This window comes from Trichophyton verrucosum (assembly GCF_000151505.1).
Source record: "Trichophyton verrucosum HKI 0517 chromosome Unknown contig00683_1.f1.exp, whole genome shotgun sequence".
Classification (NCBI taxonomy): Eukaryota; Fungi; Ascomycota; class Eurotiomycetes; order Onygenales; family Arthrodermataceae; genus Trichophyton; species Trichophyton verrucosum.
The window spans coordinates 46,923-68,401 of NW_003315285.1; the positions used below are offsets into that span (position 1 = coordinate 46,923).

At 49.7% G+C, this 21,479-nt stretch overlaps 8 protein-coding genes across 8 annotated transcripts; 4 read left to right on the top strand and 4 right to left on the bottom strand.

Moving 5' to 3' along the window:
* Positions 1-57: 57 nt before the first annotated feature.
* Positions 58-405, top strand: TRV_06236 (transformer-SR ribonucleoprotein, putative; the record flags this gene model as incomplete). Its single annotated transcript, XM_003025787.1, has 1 exon — positions 58-405. The coding sequence occupies one exon, from the start codon at positions 58-60 to the stop codon at positions 403-405; it is 348 nt and encodes a 115-aa protein (XP_003025833.1).
* A 2,057-nt stretch (positions 406-2,462) lies between these two features.
* TRV_06237 (uncharacterized protein) lies at positions 2,463-3,080 on the bottom strand (the record flags this gene model as incomplete). The annotated part of the gene is made up of 2 exons (XM_003025788.1): positions 2,463-2,786; positions 2,952-3,080. 2 exons carry the CDS (start codon positions 3,078-3,080, stop codon positions 2,463-2,465), a joined length of 453 nt encoding a protein of 150 aa, XP_003025834.1.
* A 434-nt stretch (positions 3,081-3,514) lies between these two features.
* On the top strand, positions 3,515-6,152 carry TRV_06238 (uncharacterized protein; the record flags this gene model as incomplete). Its single annotated transcript, XM_003025789.1, has 3 exons — positions 3,515-3,987; positions 4,069-5,575; positions 5,643-6,152. The coding sequence occupies 3 exons, from the start codon at positions 3,515-3,517 to the stop codon at positions 6,150-6,152; spliced, it is 2,490 nt and encodes an 829-aa protein (XP_003025835.1).
* A 363-nt stretch (positions 6,153-6,515) lies between these two features.
* On the bottom strand, positions 6,516-7,348 carry TRV_06239 (uncharacterized protein; the record flags this gene model as incomplete). The annotated part of the gene is made up of 4 exons (XM_003025790.1): positions 6,516-6,689; positions 6,756-6,802; positions 6,993-7,052; positions 7,147-7,348. The coding sequence occupies 4 exons, from the start codon at positions 7,346-7,348 to the stop codon at positions 6,516-6,518; spliced, it is 483 nt and encodes a 160-aa protein (XP_003025836.1).
* A 347-nt stretch (positions 7,349-7,695) lies between these two features.
* TRV_06240 (uncharacterized protein) lies at positions 7,696-9,057 on the bottom strand (the record flags this gene model as incomplete). Its single annotated transcript, XM_003025791.1, has 3 exons — positions 7,696-8,330; positions 8,399-8,867; positions 8,938-9,057. 3 exons carry the CDS (start codon positions 9,055-9,057, stop codon positions 7,696-7,698), a joined length of 1,224 nt encoding a protein of 407 aa, XP_003025837.1.
* A 2,178-nt stretch (positions 9,058-11,235) lies between these two features.
* On the top strand, positions 11,236-12,502 carry TRV_06241 (uncharacterized protein; the record flags this gene model as incomplete). The annotated part of the gene is made up of 4 exons (XM_003025792.1): positions 11,236-11,473; positions 11,663-11,909; positions 12,042-12,139; positions 12,177-12,502. 4 exons carry the CDS (start codon positions 11,236-11,238, stop codon positions 12,500-12,502), a joined length of 909 nt encoding a protein of 302 aa, XP_003025838.1.
* A 5,057-nt stretch (positions 12,503-17,559) lies between these two features.
* On the bottom strand, positions 17,560-17,862 carry TRV_06242 (uncharacterized protein; the record flags this gene model as incomplete). Its single annotated transcript, XM_003025793.1, has 1 exon — positions 17,560-17,862. The coding sequence occupies one exon, from the start codon at positions 17,860-17,862 to the stop codon at positions 17,560-17,562; it is 303 nt and encodes a 100-aa protein (XP_003025839.1).
* A 1,252-nt stretch (positions 17,863-19,114) lies between these two features.
* TRV_06243 (uncharacterized protein) lies at positions 19,115-20,274 on the top strand (the record flags this gene model as incomplete). The annotated part of the gene is made up of 2 exons (XM_003025794.1): positions 19,115-19,183; positions 19,216-20,274. The coding sequence occupies 2 exons, from the start codon at positions 19,115-19,117 to the stop codon at positions 20,272-20,274; spliced, it is 1,128 nt and encodes a 375-aa protein (XP_003025840.1).
* Positions 20,275-21,479: the final 1,205 nt, after the last annotated feature.

A 21,479-nucleotide genomic window follows, 5' to 3' on the forward strand; every position in this document is an offset into this window, starting at 1 on the left:
AGAGATGAAAACGAATAGTGTCTAACTTTAAATAGTGCTGAAGGAACGGATACTCGGATGAAGAATGCGGATGATGAAGAGGGAGCTCAAAACACAGGCACCAACCTGTTTGTAACTGGGATCCATCCCCGTCTGAGTGAAGCAGACGTGACTCGTCTCTTTGAGAAATATGGTGAGGTGGAAAACTGCTCTATCATGCTTGATCCTCACACCAAGGAGTCGCGTGGATTCGGGTTTGTGAACATGGCTACTCCTGACCAGGCAGAAGCGGCCAGAGAGGGTCTACAGGGCGAGGTAATCGACGGACGTACCTTGAGCATCGAAAAGGCTCGCCGTAGCCGCCCTAGAACCCCTACGCCCGGAAAGTACTTTGGGCCTCCCAAGCGCGGTATAGTCTCACCCTAAGTTTTCTACAATTGATAAGAGAGATTTGCTAAATAAAAAAAATGAATACCAGAATTCCGTGGGCACAGTCGAGGCGGTCGATATGATCGCTATGACGATCGTCGCGGTGGGTATGGTGGCCATGGTCGCCGTTACGATGATGGCTATCGCAGTTCTCGCTACGATTCCTACAGTGACCGTGGCAGTCGTCGCGATTATCGTGATGACTATGGTCACAGAGGCGTCGACCGCTACGCCACGTCCGGACGTGATGACAGGTACGGTGACCGCGGTGACAGGGGAGGCGACCGTGACCGTGATCGTGGGGATCGCCGAGGAGACCGTCGAGGCGGTGGCTACTATGACCGAGATGATGCTCGCGCGCAGTCTGCTTCTGGGGGTTATGCAGACGCCCCTTCCCATCGTGAGTCTTATGAGCCTTCTGGCAGTCGAGCTTACGATAACCGTTGGGACGATAGAACCGGCCCCCGCTAGGTAGGTATCCAATGCAGGCCCCCAACGACAATGGCATCTGAGTTTTGGTTCACCCCAAGCCCTGCTCGACCTCTTTACTAGGCTTGCTTCCTGGATCTCGGTTCCCACCCCGTTTCTATCTTTGCTTATCTTTTCCTTCTCTGGTTGTCATCCTCTGATTCTACTACTGTATTCCACACATGGTTTCTTGTCGGCATCTTCAGCTGGGATCGGTACTTAATCGGTAACGGCGGCGCTTCTATGTTTGTTACACATCACCTTTCGCTCCCACACTTCTAGCATGGCTTCGACACAATTTCGAATAGCTGGCTCGCGGCTCACGTCTGAGGCCGAATGTCTGTTTGGCATGTCACCCGTCCGCTATAAACCAGCTGTTTCTTTACATGTCGCTAAATATCACGAAGCATGGCGGCGGAACACAGGATATCTAAACGTTGTAATACCTTCGGCTTTTTCTCTTGTGGGCAGCAGAATCTTCCGCACCATCTCTTCCCTGTTGGCCCTCCCCCTTATCGGTAGTCAGCTTGTTTCGCCGTATTGCATCTCTTCACACAAATTGAGGGTAACGACTCTTACACTTTTGGCCCAGGAGTGGTCTCACGCTTCCAAAGAACAAAAAACAAAAAACAAAACAAAACACAAATCACTATCAAAAACAATTCTCAAATTTCTACAACGCTACAAAATCCTTCAGCTGGAAACCCCGGAGCGATTCGCCTTTCTCGCTCTCTGCCGGTCCTCGTAGTCGAAACATAGCTTCTAAGAAAGAGCCGATGTCACTCGTCTCTCTGAAGCCCCTGACACCCCCCGTTATATTGGCTACATGGTGGGAGGGAAAGGATTTCCCATATCCTTGTCCCTCTGCTGTGACACACTACTTCCCAGGCCATGATCTTCACTTTGCCTTTGACGACGCCATCTACATGTACCCATCCTCTAGATATGAACACCCAACTGTAACATATCTCTGGTAAGTGCTCCTTTACCAGATTGCTATCACTGACATCGAGTTTGTTAGCGTTCGTCTGTTGAAGCAGACAATTTCACTTAAAAGCACAGGGGAAGCATAGAATGATCGTCAGTTAACTGGACAGGAGTAATCTTTTTCAATACCTCAGCGTTGCTGATTTATACATATTTGCATTTGAGTCCATGCTCTTATTACAGAAGACTAAACCTTGCTAGGTTTGGCTGGCTATGAGTGATATAGCATATGATGATTTTTAAAGCATTCAGGTGCTGTAGCAATATGCCATACTTCAATTCACTTCATCTGGCGCCTACCACTTTTAATACAGGCGCCCCCATAAAAGCCCAAATGATATATCCTTGGAGGAAGTCCGTAAAACATGGGTATTGATTTAGCACACTGCTGTCTAGCGTGTAAATCTCCTCATTGTGGATCGGGGATCATGGCCATATCAGGTATTCGACTGTTCTCCAGCAGTCTCTCCGATTTCGCTGCTCTTTTGTATAAGATATTCCCCTAGCACCTGCAATGGGTTTGTAGGCCTAAGGTTTTTTTTAGAAAGCGATACATTAGCACGCTAAAGAAACTGATATAAAACAGAAGAATAAAATACTCACTGATCCTTGGCCACCATCTTCATCCCTTCCAGAAGATATGGTACAATCTTTTCGTTCATATATATTCGTGCAGGCGCACCCGTAGCCTGGGGTTGAGGGGTAACATTGACAACCCCGGCAGTACCAGTCGCGCCATTCCCCCGATAAGTACCTCTTGTTTCGTAGCCACCGCTCATGATGATGTCCCGGTTATCGTGGTGTTTATTGGCTGCTGTCTCGTTGTCCACAGACGGAGTGACGCCACGGGAGGCGGTTGAAGCTGTAGCCGGCGGAGGAGGAAAACTGGCACCGAGTTTAGGGGTGGAGTTTGATTCTAGAGGCTGAGAGGCAACGCGCAACGAGTCAGTTTTCTTTTCTTATAGAGAGGGTATGTCTGCTGTGGGATGTATTCTGGTAGGTAGGATGGGTATATATATTCTTAGTTGTAAGGTTATAAGGTCACGGCCCAAACTAGCGGGTATTACTCATGGGGCCTCATCACATACAGTGTTCTCCTGCATGACAGCTGGCCTGTCTTGCGGTGTTTCTCCATTGTTCTGTCTCTCTGCATTCTGGAATCCGGCGCCAGAAGGAAGCGAGTTGCCTGCCGGCAGCTGTGACGGGGCGTCGGCCATGAAGAACTAGCGCTATCTAAGATCCCATAACCCTCCAAGATCTATATACTAGGTCAATTGGTTGCCGTAGTTGGGCAGGTTTCTTCTCTCTTCCCTCAGCCCGCAGCTTTGACAGCTTGAGATATCAAATTGTCTTCTTCCACTTTGCGAGTTTGCGAGTTTGTTGTCGGAGCTTCAGATGCAAACAGAGCAAACACACGCAAGAAGGCTAAAGTGGTTTTGCGGCGTATCATGTGATCTCGTGTTGCCGACGCGTTTCGTAGAACAAGCTGAAAAAACGGCGTTTTGTCGCTTTCACAGCGTCCAGCCTGTGTTTGAGACGTGTGGGATGCGGTGATATTTGGTATATTTGCTGGATATGCACCCGAGTATGCAGGGCTTACTCGAATTCCTTTCGTCTTGAAGACCCTCTCTCTCTTTTTTTCTCTTTGACCATGACAGGACCTCGGCCCTCGCAACCCAAGCGGCGACGTAGCTCATCAAGCCCGGACGACTCTTCATCGAGCAAACGATCAGATGCTGCTATAGAGAGGGATACCCCTGCTATATATGGATCTCCATCGACGGATAAAAGGCCAGGAATATCTACTGAGGAGCTCGGGCACGATGCTCTACCCTTTGACCAGGAAGCTGGCTTGGAGGAGTCTCTCCCTTCCTTGAAAACAGGCAAAGATGCCGTTGAGGAATACGAGCAGTGGAAGGCTTCGCTAGATGATGAACCTCGGCTGGAAGGGACGCAGCAGCGTCTCACCCAAAGAAGATGGGTCAAAGGGGAGAGCTCCATCTACGTTGACGCTTTCAACTACGCCCTCGACAGCGTCCTTCAAGATGAGAGCCATCTTTTTAATGAAGCGGAGCGGGCCGTGTTTGATTACTGGAAAGGGCTCTCTTATGAATCTCAATACCTGTTCGTTTCTTATACCCCCTTGGTTTATTCAAAACTTCATTGTTACACATCGAGAACGTCCTTTTGACAAGTAAACCATAGTTATGTTCGACTCTTTCTACGCAAAACATCTGCTTGGCATCGCATCAATAAGCTGGGCTATTATCAAGACATTACAGATATGTCAAGGGCAGTTGCAGACCTTCGAAAGATGAGAAAGTTGCCTGGATCAACTGACGACCATGTACCAAGATTTGGCGGACTGGACTCCCCTTCTGTAACTACAATTGGTGGTGAATTTCGATTTGCAGACGATATGAACGAAATACAGTCAATCGAAGAAGCTTCCTCACTGCTCCTTCTTGACGAATTGAAATGTTTCGCAAGAGACCTGAAGGTTTCAGGAAAGAATAAGAAAGACCTTATCAATGGTTTATGCGATGCAAGCACGAGTCAAACAGGGCTAAATTGGCTTCCCTCAGCTGATACTAAAGGCACCGAAAACAGTAAAACTGCATCAATAGCATCACATTTCGGCAACCTCGAAACTGGAAACAGAGCTGTGATGTTACGAGAGAAGATCTTTGACTGCACCGGTGACTGCATACGTCTTTCCACCGGCCCATTGAAACTTTTTGAACGCGTTCACCTGCTATTCTATCGTTCGACCCAATGGTCAGAAAAGTCTCTTACCGCCATAATACTTGCAAAGATATCTAGGAGGAATTACCCTGATTATATTGTCAGTCGCTCGAATTCCATATTTCCGTCACGGTCCGAATTGCTTGAATTTGAAGCCGCCATTCGCATTCAGTTTGATCTAGATAAGGAAATGGAATCCAACAGCTCCACAACTGATGAGAAGATACAATCTGTTAAGCAATTTGCAGAAACTGTCTATCCCCGGTGGAAGATACTCTTACAGGAAGAACGATCCAAAGAAGAGCGGCTATACGATTACGGAGAAGGTGCATATCTTCGTCGCTTCTCCCCTGCGTGGGTGTACACCAGGATCATACATAAAAGTTTGTGGTCCCTTGGACGGCTTAAGGACTATAAACAGGAACACAAGACGTTAAGAGAGCTGCTGGATCAGCGCCTCTTCCATGCTGCGAGGCGTGGAACTTGGTACCAGCGCAAGGCACTCCTTGAGGAGCATTACATGTGGGCACTCGATGCTACCGATACCCGGCCTGAGGATGCTCGAAAGAGGGACTGGAGACAACAGGCACTCCGCACTTGCGAAAACGGACTTCAAGACCCAGAATGTCATATAATTTTTCATTATGGTCTACAGAAACGGATAACGAAACTGGAGAAATCCCTGAAAATAGCAAAGAGGGAGCAGCATGATTTTTCTCATGTCATGCTCGCGAAACCCGAAGAACGGACGGTTGAAGGGATTCGGGTTGAAAAAGAGCTTCCGGCAAAGCAACCTAACGGGAAATCTACGGGAAATAGCAACGCAAAGAACAAAGGTCGTCCGACTGTCTGGGTTGATGAACGGGAAGGAGGAGGCGAATGTCGGGTTGAAAGCATGTGCCTGAGCTGGTATAGGGATCACGGATGGAAAGGCTTCCATTGCGAAAGTGGAATCCTTCGAACACTTGTGAGTAGTATCTAAGAAACCCTCTGACCTACCTCATATTAGCAGGTAGCTAACACTAACTAATCAGTTTGGATACCTATTCTATGATGTTATATTTACCTATATTCCTAACGTCTTCCAGACTCCGTTCCAGACCTGCCCCTTGGATTTACATACAGATTCATTTTACTCGTCTCGAATATCTGAAATTAATTCAAGGCTAGCTGAGATATCAAACGGGGAAGCACAAAGGCTCATCAAGGAAGTCTATACACGTGAAGCATCGAAACAAACTTGTGCTATAGGCATTGACTGGTCCTTTGAGCTCAATGATCTCCTTGAGATTGCGCAATGCTTTAGAGGTGAAGCACTGGCAACTATATGCAAGGTGATGGCGCAAGAGTACCAGCAACGTGGCGGAGGAATTCCAGATCTTTTCCTCTGGCGGATGGATACTAAGGAGGTGATGTTTTCGGAGGTCAAGTCAGAGAGTGACCGTTTAAGCGATACGCAACGCCTTTGGATTCATGTTCTTACAGGGGCAGGCGTCAAAGTCGAGCTATGCAACGCAGTGGCACGCGAGGTCAGGCGTATATAAACGATGTTGAATAGATTTTTGGACATACTGCCATATACATATATAATTGATACGTCCAAGGAATTGATGTCACCTTGGTCCTTTACGGTAATGACATAATTGACTTAGTTCATTATTCATAATTGCTAGTAGCACATTCAAGAGATAGCCAGTCAGGAGGAACTCAATTAACTATGGGAATAATATCTAACGCTCAGCTCCTGCTATTGTAGAAAGAGCTGTTTAGCTCCGTACAAACCCCAAACATTTCTGCTAGGTAGCTTGTTTGGAAGCGCCCTGTCCCTGGTGCAGACCCGCGCTATTTTGATTTTATTTTTAGATCCATATTTGGTCCATTGAAGTCGTGAATGTGGTTGAAATCGCTTATGCGACCATGGTGCTGGCAGTGGCACTCTCGTATCTCCAGGTTGGTGGGAGGACACCAACAGACTTGTAGTAACGAGAGAGACGGTGGATACGGGACTCAATCAGAATCAGGCGGAACTTGCTGTCCTTGTCCTTGCGGTTGCGCTCAAGGTGCTTGCGGACAGCAACGGCCTAGGAAGGGAGATATTAGTTTCTAAATAGTCAGGAGTACCGTGTCAAAAAACGGGATAGGCTTACCTTTCTGATCAACATGTAAAGGTCCTCTGGGATTTCAGGGGCGAGGCCTATAACAAGTTTACAAAAATCACTCTGTCAGCCGATCATGACCAAGCAGAGGCAGTATAGAAAGAACATGGCCCCAGAGGAGCGCTGAAAACGTTCAATCATTATATTATATGAGGTGATTGAGCTTAGAGAATGTTCAACGATCTCTCACGTTGAAGCGCTCCTCTAAACAATCATATCACCTCCCACATGAAGGGTGTCTATGCAAATTCGTACCGTTGGACTTGAGGATGCGGAGGATCTTGTTTCCTATATACGCGAAAACATATTAGTTTAAATGTTGCTGGCGCAAAGATACAGATTTCAGACGGATTCCAGGTCTCAGCTCCAACCATGCACATACCAGTAACAACCTTGACTTGGGCAATTCCATGGCTATCACGGAGGACAACACCGATCTGAGATGGAGTGGCACCCTTCTTGGCCATCTTGCAGATGTGGTCGACAACCTGATCCGGAGTGGTCTTCAGCCAGGCGGGAGCGGTGCGAGAGTAAGGGATGGCAGAGGCAGAAATGCCCTTGCCCTTGCTGTGAAGACGACCCATATTGACGGTGTTGGAGGTGCTGGCGAAGAGCAAAGGTTGGCGGATGAGATGTGTCGATGTCGAGAAGTTCGTTCACGTCGCAAAATTGAAGATTTAATTTTTTGTCGGTAAAATCAAAAATCGCGGGCGGATGTGTGATCACGTGAACGGGTGTCGCTTAGATTGTGTATTTAAGTGGTAAAAATACCAAAATTACGAGTATATATATATTACAATGATGATCCACGTGATCAATATCATCTCACTTAAAGGTTTATATTATAAGGTCTACATGAAAGATGTTGAACAACTCATAGGAGGAGAGAGCCAGGAGGCAGCTCGAGTATGATGTGTATCAAAGGAACAGGTCAACTATTTCGCTGTACGACAGCATACCAGCAAAGGCCCAATATGCCACCGATGGCAATAGCAATGGCGGGGGGCACTCTAAACCAAGCATTCTCAGCATAGGTTATAGCCGCCACGACAACCCAAAAGGGCTCCATTCCCAGGCTTTGACCCTGTGATGCATTGGCGCTCAGATAGCCAATCTCCCAGAGGCGATACACTGCGGTGAACACCAGGCCTACTGCAGCTGAGTTCATTCCTCTGAGACAGCTTGTTGTTAGTGGATATTTCCGCAGGACACTCCAGCAACTTTGGAACCCCACGGCCAGAGCCATGCCAGGGATGTAGATTGCAACGAACGCCATTGCAGAGCCCAGGATAGTTGGAGAATGCATTGAGGCTACTGCAAGCCCGCCTAGATATACGGCAAAATTGAAATTTGGCCCAGGGAAGGCCTGGATAAGGGCTAGGCCGATGAGGAAGTCTCGTGGAGAGACCCAGCCCGGCCCGACAACATACTCACGAAGTAAAGGGATGACGACTGGGCCGCCGCCAAATATCACCGTTCCGGCAAGATACAAGTTGGAGAAGAGGTCAAGGTCAAGCATGGGCTTCTCCATGCCCTCGCGCACCACCAGTATGGCAACAAAACTTGCTATATAGTAACTTTTCCTTTAGTTCATGATATTCAGGGATGCAGGGGGCAATATTGAGAGCACGAACCAAAGAAGAGGACGATGATCAGAATACCCCATTTCATATGCAGAGAGTGAGAGTGTGTGTCCATCGGTTGATTTGAATCCGAGCCCACGAGGGTGCTAGGGCTATCAGGTATTATAGTTGAGCTATCTGAACGTCGAAGCTGGGGAAGATCGGCTTGGGGCTCTTGCGCTCTCCCGGCTAGAACGCGGCGCCGCTGAAGTGCTAAAGACTGATGAGGATGGTTTAATTGGACCCCCACATGATCAATGCCCGCCTCAGCGTCACCCGAGGAACTCGAGCGTCTTTGACGAAGTTTATCTCTCAACTTTGTGATGTATGGTTGAGCGATCAGATCCCATACTGCGGTCGTGCAACCACCAATCAATATAAGGATCGGAAAATACCATATGGCTTGGTAGCACAGGCCAGCCGATCCGCCAAATATAACCAGTATTCTGGTTACTTTGTCTTGAATAGACTTCTCCGCTAACTGAAGAGTGGTTAGCCTTTCGATCCTCTTTTTTTCTCTGCCCTTTCCTCAATTTTGATGCCATATTTACCTGTACTGCTGCGAGAGCGATGATACCAACGGTCGAAGCATTCAATCCAGAAAGGAAAGCATATACTATGGTCGGAAGGTTCTGGTCAAGCTTTGCAACTCCAAGAGCGAGACCGAACATTCCAATAGCACCCGGAAGGCTATGATATACTCAAAACATATCAATATTATCATTCTGCATATACAAAAAAAAGAGGTGCAAGGGAGACACTAACGTCCATAGGAAGAAAGCGACCACTGCAGGGAGAAAGCCTGCATGTATCATTGTTATGCAGAAGAGCATCTTTGTACTCCCAGGCCCAGGAAGGGCCTGACTTATCGCAAAGAGCTCCTGGTACTATACAACACCCCATCGAGGTTAGCTTCAGGTAGTCTACAGGCGAAAGTTGAAGTGAGATGTGACATGTCCACACCGTTTGTTCATCAACCCATGGTACTCTCCTCCCAGCGTCCGACACGAATCGCCGGTGAAGAGTTCTAAAATGCACTGGTGGACCACCGAAGGACGTGAAGCCAAGGTCAAAGGTTCGCTGAAAAACGTCGGCCATGCGACTCTGAAGCTTCCCCTTGTTCGGTTCATAAGCAGCCTGGCTGGACTCGGCGGGCGCCAGGCCACGCCTAAACATATCGATAAACCTGCTTACCGCCATGACAGCGGACTTTGTGTGTCAATTTTTCACAGGCAGTGGATAGCCAGATCACAGCTGCAGCTCAGGGTCTTCACGGGGAGAGGGGGAAAAAGAGACCCCCTTTTTCCTGGGGAAGCCCTCAGCGTTTTAAGTAGTCCTGCTGGCCGCATGTGTCGACGATATCGACCGAGTAAACGGCAAGCTAGTTCTCGAGCCCTGTAACGACCAGGCTGGATCGCATCATCGTCATCTGGGGTATCACAGATCACCAGACTCGAACAGCGAATTACCCTCCTGGCCGCAATATTAAGGATGCCTCCAACACAGGGTCAAGCAAGCTTCTGCTGCAGCCACGGTCGATCTGTCACGTGATGGTTCCTTTTATTTTGCCGGCTTTTTTTTTCTTCTTCTTTATTTTCTTTTCGTCCACAACGAAGTTTTTTTTCGTCTGTTCAACTTCAGGCGTTGGGCCTTTTTCTTTCTCAGCGAGCGTCAAGCGATGTGAGACTCACTGTCTTTTGGCCTTTTGCAAGCTGTGGGGAGAGAGACAGACAGGTGAGATATGATGAGCATAGGTAGGAGGCACGCGGTGATCGGTGCTGCGGCCTAGGTAGCTGCCATGTAAGGTATGTACCGTCCTCCTCCAATTGTGCTGAAATCTTCCGCACCGCACAAATATTTGTCACCTCGCTTTCATGATGATATCTCACTTTACTTTTTTTCTGGTACCTCTTATGTCAGAAGCTGTGCCTCTTCTGGTCCAGCTTCAATGATCTTAATGGACTTCTGATTCCTCACAACCGATCTCGATGTCTGCATTGCTCCTTATCTGTCGGTACGCATTGACTAACGAAGCTTTTTATGCTTAGGTTTAATTCCGCTGTTGTCAAATGCAAGCGTGATAAGATATATACTTACGGACTATTGACACTACGGGGAACCCTTTCGTCGGTTCGTCCGGCGAAATATCTGATCATGATGGACGTACGGGTATAACATATGGTTGGTGATATGACGTGCGGAGGCCTGATATCTCTTTGGAAGGTGTTTAACATTCCTTGCTAAGCCAGATGCATAGCAGTAATGCACAATTGCCCACATATCAGATGTCTGTGGACTAATTAATTAATTTATATCCTTTTTATTTCCATATTTATTTTTTTATATTTATTTTTTTCTTACCCCGTCTTTCGCCTGCAGCAGCACTTTTTCGAAAAAGGCAGGTTCTAATATGGCTATATGCTATATATTGTTGATATATAGACGGAAAGCTATATCTGATAGGATTGGAAATGAGCTTTCGGTTGTTCCGAGTATCAGGAACCCGCCTGCGGTGTCTTAACTTTCCCTTTGACCTTAAAATTACCTCCGTTCGTCCATGGCCCAGCCCGTTGCCAACGTTCCAACTGCTACATGAGCCTGGGATAACATGCATGACGTCGATTCTGACGATCAAACGATAGACAGTCAAAGTCGCAGGACGGGAACCGAGTCTTAGTCTCTTCCTGGTGCTAGGCAGAGACAAGCGTACCATACTTGAGCAAAGGGTCTAAGCTGAAGGTACTTCGGTCAATATCTCCTGCAAAACGAAAAAAATTTTTAGGTCTCCTTTTATTACTGGAAATTGAATTGGAGATGCCCGGCTGGAGGGATCAAAATCGCTTGCCGCGATGGAGTTCTCAAGAAGTGGAATTCTTAAGACACTTAATACCTATTCTACCCCATATAGAAGAAATTTGCCTTCATTTATGCCTTCTAGAACCCATATTGCTCAGACAAAGAGAAAAAAAAATCTCGACATGTCCACGATCAGCCAGGTCGATAGCTCCATAGCCTACCTGTCTCACCTCGGAAATTTGTCTATCGTGAGAGTCATTCGATCCAACTTTGCGCCTTTCAGCCTCGGAGGTTCGCGGGCGGCTCAGGCCTCCAGTTCAACCGCCGAACCCTGCAGCGTTGGTTCATAGCGAGAGTGAGATAAGCCTGTGCGAGTGTCTGGATCTCTGGACACATTTCAAATGTATATTTCTTTTTCAAGGTCCTTCACCCTTACCAAAGAAGATTAGTAAATTATTCTTGCGTATCCTCCTGCCCCAGCTCCATATGCAGTTCGGCAGGGGAAGGAAGAAAGAGACATCTTCGTATCTCCGTCGTACAAGCCCTCCAACACCCCCATCACAACGAACTCTTTGACCACTGAGTCGGGAGATATCGGCCTGGCGCGGGCTAGCAAAGAACGGGTGAACCCCCTTCTCGGATCCCATAGCTGGCTGGATGACCTGGAGGGCTCGCTCGCTTCTCAAGATCCCCCAAGACAACCCTGTCCTGCCAACTGCGAACTCAGGTACTTACGTACCTGGGGATGGATGATGGACCAGGGGAGAAACATCGATTGCGTTATTTAAACGAGCTTTCGTGGCTACTCCCCCCCCCGGGGTTATCATATGTTTGCAGGTCGATAGTACTCCGTATGTAGCCAAGGGATAGGTATGGATTATGGGTATGTAAGCAGCCTGTCAGGTTCCTGGCTGGGCGAGCTGGATGGATGGATGGATGAAGAGAGAGAGAGAGTGAGTGAGTGATTGACAAGCAGCGAAACGGGGATGTGCAGCGAATCATGATGGATATCCATCAGTTCACCGCTGGAAGGCTGCATATGGCTGGACCGTCACCAACATGCACAGTACATACAAACAACTTGTACTTGTTGTTTCTCCAGGGATCGGGTGGACGAGGCCAGTCAGCGTCGATGAGACCTTGCTCCAGCGCTGTGCAGCTTGGCAGGCAACGCCGTGCATGAAGAGCGAGGTGGATGAAATGCGAAGTTATCGTGGAGCAGCCAATTCGCAAGAGCAAGACAGGCGGAGGCGAAAGTCCATCGGCATCAGCCGTGGTGGCCCTGGCACAGCTGTTGGATCGCAATCTCGTTGTCGATAGATACTCCCCGTATGGAGTACTTGCTCTCCCAGCCTTCCGCCCAAAAAAAGGAGCAGTCACAACAACCGCAACGGGATAATGGACGTTGAAGAATAAGAGTAAAAGCAGGTTGTCTTTTCTTCTGCTTTTTGTGTAAGTTTCTCTGTCGTTCGGGCATATGGGACCAATGGCTCTGCTCGTCAACAGAATTGGTGAAGTCGCGTGTTTCATTGGCCACGATGATCCCGGCGGCCGATGCAAGTCATGGCTGGCTGCGCACGAGACGAGACGAGACGAGGTGCACACGACGATGACGGTGACGGACATGGGCGTCTGGGTTGTCTGATTCGTGTGCGGTCTAAGCAAGCATCCATCCTCCTCGCATCCAGCAGCACTCCGCCGCATGAATCATAGCAAGGCGCGAAGTATGCACAGGGGGCGGAAGACGGGAGGCAAGAGAAAGAGGAGCAGCAGCAGCAAGTCTCTTGGACGCCTGTGGGCTTGCGGGACGCCCAGGAAAGGGGGGATGAAGACGTTCTAGAAAGTTGGACATGCATACTCCGTAGTAAGTAGGAATGAGTGAAGGAGATGCCTGGCCTAAGATAGAGTAAGAAGACGGACGGGGACAGCAGGGCAATCTATCTGTGGCACTCCATCCGATCCGTTACATCGTTGCAGGAAACGAGATAAGTATATCTTGACTGCCAGCGCCGTCGACCCCCAAGCGAGAGGCCGTAGGTAGGGGGTTGACCACGGACGGGCGTCTTCCTTCCAGCATCCAACAAGCAGATGATGGCAGACTCCATCACCCGTTGATGAGCAAGGCCTTGATCTTGCGCTGCACGCATCAACGGCCGGCCTCTGCTCTGGAGGGACAAAGCATACGGTTACTCCGGACATCCCTGCCAGACGGGGAGGAGAGCGTCCAGCGAATCTCGCCTTATGTGAGACGCGAGAGAGTTGTCCTCGTCTCCCTCGACCGCAGACATGGTAAGTTCCGACCAGCTCAGATGCCTGCTCCCTGTCCCTGTCCCTGTCCATGTCCCTGTCGCATCTTAAGTAAACTCTTAGGGGGGTGGGCTCCCTCTGGCGTCGAACATCCATGCATATAGTTAGATGGCAGTGACTATAATATCAACTGGACTCCGTATACTTATGTAGTGAGAAAAGTACAACACGCGGCCTACATACGCATAAGATATGCATACAGACGCAGCCGTGCACTTCCCTATGCAGCAGGAGATCCGCCGGAAGGGAGCAGAGTCGACGAGAGATGATAATGATGATGATGATGCCCCGTATACGCATGGTGATATCAAGACGCAAGATGCCCCGTACGTACACATGTTTGCCGTAACGAGAGGTTAACCATAAGATGCCTCTACCAACCAACACCACAGCAGCTGTCGAAAAGCAGAGTATAGTTAACTCTTACGTTGGGAAAAGCATCTTCCCGAATCGATAGTCTCGAGTCTAGCAAGGGCTTCTTTTCTTCTTTTCTTCTTTTCCCAGCAACGTGGAAAGTTGGTAGTGTTGGCCGGCCTCTCTGTAGCTACAGCTAGCTGACTCGAGCTCGCTGGCCTCCATTGACTATTAGCCCCGGCCTGCTGTCTGCTCTGTCCTTTGCAGGCTGAATGTTACACATTCTTTGACGCCCTTTTTTGGGCTTCTTCTTCCTCTCTCCTGCATTTTCCCTCTTCTGCAGCGTGGCGATATTACCCATAATTATTGAGCTTGTTTTCCTTCCATTTCTCCCCCGTTCTTTTGGCTGACGGAAATATGGCGGGCCTGTGGAAAGACAGGAAGAAAGCCCCCCTCCCCCCAGCCATCCCACCGCTTGAGTGTGGATGGGTATACTATATCTAGAGTATATACCTGGAGCAACGCCGAGTCAGCCAGGGCAGTGTTCTTGCTGGGTAGTCAATCGAAAGAGAGAGAGAGAGAGAGAGATAGAGAGAGAAAGGGTTTCACCCGTTGTTGGATGGTTAGCTAGCTAGCCGACGGATAACATACATATGCCCATGGGTAGGACAGTCGCAAACGGCTCCGTCCTGGGCCCAACCATGGAACCCGGCTTTCGTCACTAACTGGAGGCAAACGGGCAAGAAGAGGATAACATGGAACGAGACGCATGGCAGGGAGATAGTCCGAGCCTGGTTCCATGGTTCGTGTCGAGGCAAAGACGTTTTGGAGCAAGCGATGGTCACAGCAAGCCCGCCACTAGTGAATCCTCTGCATCGATCTACACCCGAGCCACGGCCGATGTGGGCTGCAGTTAAGTAAGTATATACTTACTTAGTTAGCTGTCGATGGCCTGCTCTGTGCTTTTCGGCTGGTGGCGTGCTACTCTTAACTATGTACAGCCATGCAGGCAGCAGAGCAATTGTGTATATGTATATCCATTCTCAGCAGCGAGCCGGACTCCGTACGCCGCCGGGAAGAAGAGCCGGCGACGGGCTGGTTCGACTCAAAACGGCGACGCACACCAGCAGGCGAGAGAAGAGAGACGCTAGCAGCCTTCTAGAAGCCTCGGGACGAGGGCGTTGGAGTCAAGCAAAACAGCCGTCCTGGAGGCAGATATCAAAAAAGAGCGCCCATCCCTGGAACACGGCTAGATATAAAATTGGCATGGGTGAGGAGGGTCTCGTCTCCGGCTAGGTAACCCTATGCACGCAGCGCCGCCGGCGAAACGGAGGCCCTCCTCGCTTGAGTCGTGCAGTCTAATAGCTCGCGAGTTAGTCTTCTTTGCTTAGATATTAGCAAGAGATTAGTCGACCGGATGGTTGGTTGCTCTGGTTAGCCTGATCAATAAGGGGGGCGCTGCCAGCCATAGTAGGTAATATATGTATAACGGGGCTATAATGAACCCGGCCACCAAAAGTCTTGTCTTCTCCAGGTTATCCAGGGGCATGTTATTATTATTACTGTCGAGAGAGAAGCTGATGTCAAAGAGGTCCCGTAGAGAGGAGAGAGAGAGACCCTCCCCCGGGAGAAGCAAGGCAAGCATAAGCAGAGGTCCAGTCTCTGCCCAGCCAGACCTGCATCAGCCCATGCCCGGCAGCGTCGCTAGTGCGAGGAACAAGGGCGTATCAAACGATCTTAGCCTCTGCGGCCGCTGCAGCTGCTGGCTGCTGGCTGCTGGCTGCTGGCTGCTGTCTTCGCCTGCGAAGTAAGGACTAGACAGTATACTAGACATGGATGGCTGGCTCGCCGGAGCTGCGCCCCAGCCTGGAGACATTCAGACTGCTTGACCCCCCGTATCGTATCTCGCTCGACCAGCTGTCTACCTGCGACTAGTTACCGTTGGGAGTCTGTCGTCACGCGGCTTTCTGGCTGGTTTCAGAGCCGCATCGCCATCGCCATCGAGCCCCCTTTTTTTATTTTTTTTTATATATCGAATCGAAAAAAAAATCCTGACATCAAACCCCTGGAACGTCACCAGCAGAACCACCTGCGTAACAGAGTAACCAGCCAACGTAAGTACGTAACTAGTCCTTAGTGCGCTGCTGAGGACATCTCGAGAAGTGCCGATGGGACCTGGGCCTCCAGCGCTGCGCCTGATACGACGGACGAATGCCTGTGCCGGCTTGGTCACTCCACCGCCGGCGACGCTCGCGCTGCCATGGACAGACGAAAGTTGACCGGCGGCTCCATCCACGACCGTAAGGCAGCCATCCAGCCAGCGCCCAGGGAGACTTCTCCAAGCAGCGAGTGGCAGTGTGGCGTGGGCGGCCAGTCTTCCGGCCCGCCAGCAGCGTCATCTCGCTCGTCCTCGCGGCCCTGCGAGCCATGGTTCGGCCGCGCTCATCTCCGTGGCCGCCAGTCAATCAGAATCAGAATCAACAAGACGGAGGAGGAGAAGCCTTCAACCGGCGTCATCAGTCACATCACGAAGTTGTTAGTTAACTAAGTAAGTATATACACTCCTGCTGGTTGGCCGTGGCAGCAGCTCGAGGGCGCAGGGTCGCCGCCGCCCATCCACTCAACCAAGCCTGTTCCTGGCTCCATCTATCATGATCCGCATGGCCTCCTGCATCCTGGGCCGCAGCGGTGGAGGGGGCACTTGCCGGCCGTGATAGGTTGGACAGCTGGAGCCGTGAACCCTCGTCCCCCTTCGATGGCCCGGCCTGCCACAGCACAAGCACGCACAGCAAAAGGGCAGTTAGAGGCCAAAAGAAAAAAAAAAAGGAAGAAGAAGAAGAGACCTGCGAGCGTTCGTCTGCGTTCTCTGGCTGCTGGGCTCTTTGCTAGGCGGGACTTCTTCAGCCTTTCTATTCGCCTTTTGCCATCTGCCCACCTGGATCCTCGTCACCCCTATATGGCTTCATGGCTTTGGCTGCTGCAACTGAGGCCTCTTGCTGCTCCCTATCTGGTGGTTCTCTCCATCCAGTCTACCAGGCCTGTCAATGCAAGGAGCCCGTACTTAAGTATATACTTATATACTCAAGTGCTTCCTGACTCCGTATCAAGGGTCACCCCCTGCCATCATTTCCATCCCCCCCCCTGAGGAGACGACAGCAAAGGAGGATGGATCAAGACAAGCCCATCTCGAGGGGCCAACGCTCCGCACCCACATCGACCGGAGATGGCTGCAAAATTATAAGGGCCCATGGGTTTTACTACTAAGTATAATCCTTACCCGCAAAAAACAAGTGGATGATGGATCGGGGGCTCGTTTCTTTTGCTTGCGTCTTCTTTGCTTCTTTTCTTCTTCCTCTCTCCCATCCCCCTTGCTTTTTCCTGGGACGATCGTTCAATTGCATTACTACTTTACACTCGCTCACTACTATGTGCAATACAATACTGCTAACATACATCCATACTGGCCTCTTATTACTTACTGACTGGCCTCTGCCTAAGCTGTCCCACTCTGAGCTAACTCACCGGCCAGCGCGTGCTATTTGATGCTGGCAAAAGTACCGAACCCGCCATTCCCAAGCAATCACTCACCAGCGGCGGCCCTATCCTATTCTTAGCTTGCTATATCACACTATATCTGCGTCTGAATCTTGGGTCCCAACGGATGAATGGTTAGAGAATTTTATTTTTGCCTTTGCCTAGCACGGAGGGTCTCCTTCTTACTTCTTCTTCGTCTTCTTCTTCTTTTTTTTTTTTCCCTTCATATCCATATTGCCCTGGCCTCGACTCCTCTGCCTCTTCTTCTTCCCCAGGTTTTGCTTTTCATACTTACATCCCTTCGCTTGCTCGCTTGCCTGGTTTTTTCCTTCTTCCTCTTCTTTTTTTTTATACAAAACAACCTCCCTGCCCGGCCGGATCTTTCTTTTCCTCTTTCTTTTTTCTTCTTCCCTTCGCTTTTGCTTCCTCTTGATACTACTAACTAAACAAAACCAATCCCCCCCCCCCCCATCGATCCCCTCCATCCCCCTTCCTTGCCACGCACGCTACGTCTAGTTCGTGGGCTTATTATTATAACCGTTCAGACCTGCAGTCACGGAAAATTAAACACCCCCTAGCTGCTGTCCCTCGTTTCGTCTTGGGCGTGCTTTTTGGCCTATTTTATTTTATTTGAAGCTTAGCTCTATACCAAACAAACCGCCGGCCTCTTGACTGCCCCCTTTCCTCCTCCTCCTCCTCCTCCTCCCTCCCCTCGAGAGTATTAAATATTATTATACGCTCCCACGCTGGATTCGACGTCCTGGTCTCGAGCCGCAGCTTTCATGGGCAAAACTACCGTCTGCCTCTCCCATCGATGAATCCGAAGGGCTGTATTCTCTTGTGGTGCTTTGAGTAGGAAAGAGGAGGATACGCTGGATACGCAGGATTCGCATCTGCCTATCTCTCTCTACCTTTCTTTCTTTCTTTTTTTTTATTTTGACTACGAAGAGTCTGTTATTCGTCTGCTCTGACGCCGCCGCCGCCGCTGCCACGCCGATATCAAGATGCCAGACCTACTCCCAAAGCACCCCCATCAAGGGCTATGTCCGTCGCCATTCCTTCAGGAGAACTTGTTCCCTCCGCGGGGAGGCTGTAAGTCCATGCATCAATTGATATCTCTTCCTTCTTTTCCTCTTTTTTCCCTTCTTGTTCATATATCTAACTGCTATTCTCTTATCAGTCGTGGAAGGCCGGTTCTGCACTAGCCAGTATACTAGAATCTCCTGCTGTCTACCATGTCCAGTAGGTGCATGGAAATACTCCCCAGGTATGGACGGATTAATGCCCTCTTGCTCTTGTCTTATTATTTGCACCCTTATCCTCGCCCACTAGAGATGAATTGAACCATCGCTTACAAGATATCCAACCTGCTAGGCTTCGCACATAGGACGCAAGTAGCCAACTGGCTCGCCGTTGCGGCCTTTCTTGCCAATGCATTGCTGCTGGTGTCCTACGCCGTATTACCGGTAAAAGTGACCCATCGTCACTATCTGAATGTCTGCCTAATATTAGGGATAATGTCCTTACAAGTATGTCTTCCTATAACAAACTGCCTTTATTATTATTATTATTATTATGCAATAAATATCTAACAATGCTATAGCTGGGCTTCATTATACCCCTGGCATCAAAACCGCAGCAATGCTACAATGAAATTACCCCAAACGACATGTTCTCAGAAATGTCCTGTGCCTGGTCTGGTGCCGTTGTCCTATTCGGTGCTTGGACAAGTGTAACATGGAGTATGTCCTTGCCTCTATATCTGCCATATTTATCCCTCATCTTGCTAACTGCCCGGTTTCAAAGGTTTCTTTCGAACATTATCACTTCACCTGCAGATATGCTGGAACCTGGTGCTCGGACAACGGTTCTTCCTGGGCTCTCTGGCCATCGGCTGGGCCATACCACCCATGGGCATCACCATCGGCCTGGTTCTGACAGGCGTCTCCTACAGGTTTGGAACCATCTGCCATATTAACCATGACCACAGCATTGCAGACTTCTGGGGACCCATCCTGTCCATCTCCGGTGCATCGATGCTTGTCCACCTCATCACCTTGCTCTACTGCATGCAGGTTTATATTCGATCAGTGTTTGAAGAAAAACCGCCCACAGACACGAGCTCTGCATTCCCGTCATACACCGGCAGCGTAACGACTCTCACCTACCGCGCAACCTTCAAGCGTGTCAAACATGTCATCAAAATGCAATGGAGAGGCATTGCCGTCGTCCTGGTCGTCATGACATACGCCATCTTCTTCACCCTCGTCTTCATCAGTCTCGATCGATCCGTCGAGAAGACCCCGGAAAATATCAATCGGGCTCACCCCTGGCTTATCTGCATTGTCCTGACGAACGGCAACGTCAAGAAGTGCCTCCCCGAGAGCCAGATGAGCCTGGGCGGTCCCTCCGAAGGCCTGGTACTGACCGTTTTGCTCCTGCTGCCCTGCTGCGGCTTCTGGTCGGTGCTGCTCCTGGGTCGTGTCTCCATGATCCCCGGCTGGGTGCAATTCTTCAGGAGCAAATTTCAGCCCAAACAGGAGTTTCCGCCCCGAGGGATCACGCCAAACAAGGACTATGCGATGCTGAGCTCCTCGTCTCGGTACAACAACACCAAGTCGCCCGATCCTTTGCTTTCCATGTCCCGCCAGTCAGACCTATCCATGACCACCTTCAAGGTATCCGGGGCAAAGGAAAGCGTAGACTGCACCAGGGACGAAATCAAGTACCCGAACCCTGCCATGAGCTTCTCTAGGCCTCGCCCACCCAGCGCTCAGCGAGCCGAGCCAAATGTACGAGACTGGGATCCGCAATCGACTTTTGCCCCAGGCGCTGCTGCTGCCCGAACTCGAGGCTATCAACCTTCCGAAAGCCGCTGCTCTGACCGAAACGTATAATTGTATAAAACGGCTAGGTTGAAAGGCTCTGTCCGAGGATATACAACCAACACTGAATATGTCCGTCTTTTCGACAAGACTACCAGAGACCGTCGCTCGACCGAGATACGAGACGGGAACGGCATCTTACGTCCCTCCCATGTGGTGGTACCCCCTTTCCCCCTCCCTTCCCTAGCCTCGTGGGAGGGCAATGGAAACATCCATCCATGCCCCTCTCGCTTGCCGGCATACCAAGACGGCGCCACTTATACCACTCTATCCATCTCACTCTCCACTCAACCCGACATTCCTACGTATATGTGGCAGCAGTAAGGTTAGGGTCTCGCATCTCACCTCTCTGAAGGGCATTGGACAATAAAACAATCGACGCCCCATTGAGCGCTGTACAATACTATACACACCGCACAACTCTTTTAATCCTTTCTATTCACTCCCTCACTAACCCCGCTACCTATCGCCGCGGTCATCGGGAGGCCCATTACACACCATTCTGGATACCATGCCATACATACCCTTGCCCCAAGGCAAAATCAGCCAGTTTCTTTTTACCTGACGCTCCCTTCCGGCTTCATGTGTCTGAGGGATAACGCTGTCATGACAACATGTCAACCGGAGGCATCACTCTTACTTTATTTAATTTTTTTTCTCCTTTTATTTTCATATATTTTGATCGATCTACAATCAACTACACACGCCACACATACGCAATCTGTCCCTTTCACTCTCTATCCTTCCTGACCGCGTTGAAACCGATATCTCGTTTTAATACACTATCACCAAGGCCTGTTCTCCTACCTCTTGATTTTCGTTGTTGGTTCTCATATCCATCTCTATTTTTTTTTTTTTTTTTCCCTTTTAAATATACCATCTATATCATCCTGGGTGTTCATCAGGTGCTGGAACGGACGGGGATGGGTCTGGTCAACTAGAGTATTTGCTTGTATTTTCTGTTCATTGCATGTACGTATATAGGAGCGTACTTTTCATGCCATTGATGTTCATAGATATCTACAAGGCTACCACCATGCATTACTCTGTCCACTCCACTATCAGCAACAAACCCGTTTAGTTACTCCCTGTAGGTATCCTTCTTCGGCTTCTCTTCGTCGCCCATTCCACTCGCTATCCTTGCTGCGCGCTCCGCTTTCATGCCGGCCCTTTAACTGCACCCTCCCGCCCGACCCCATACGCATCCCCATACTGTC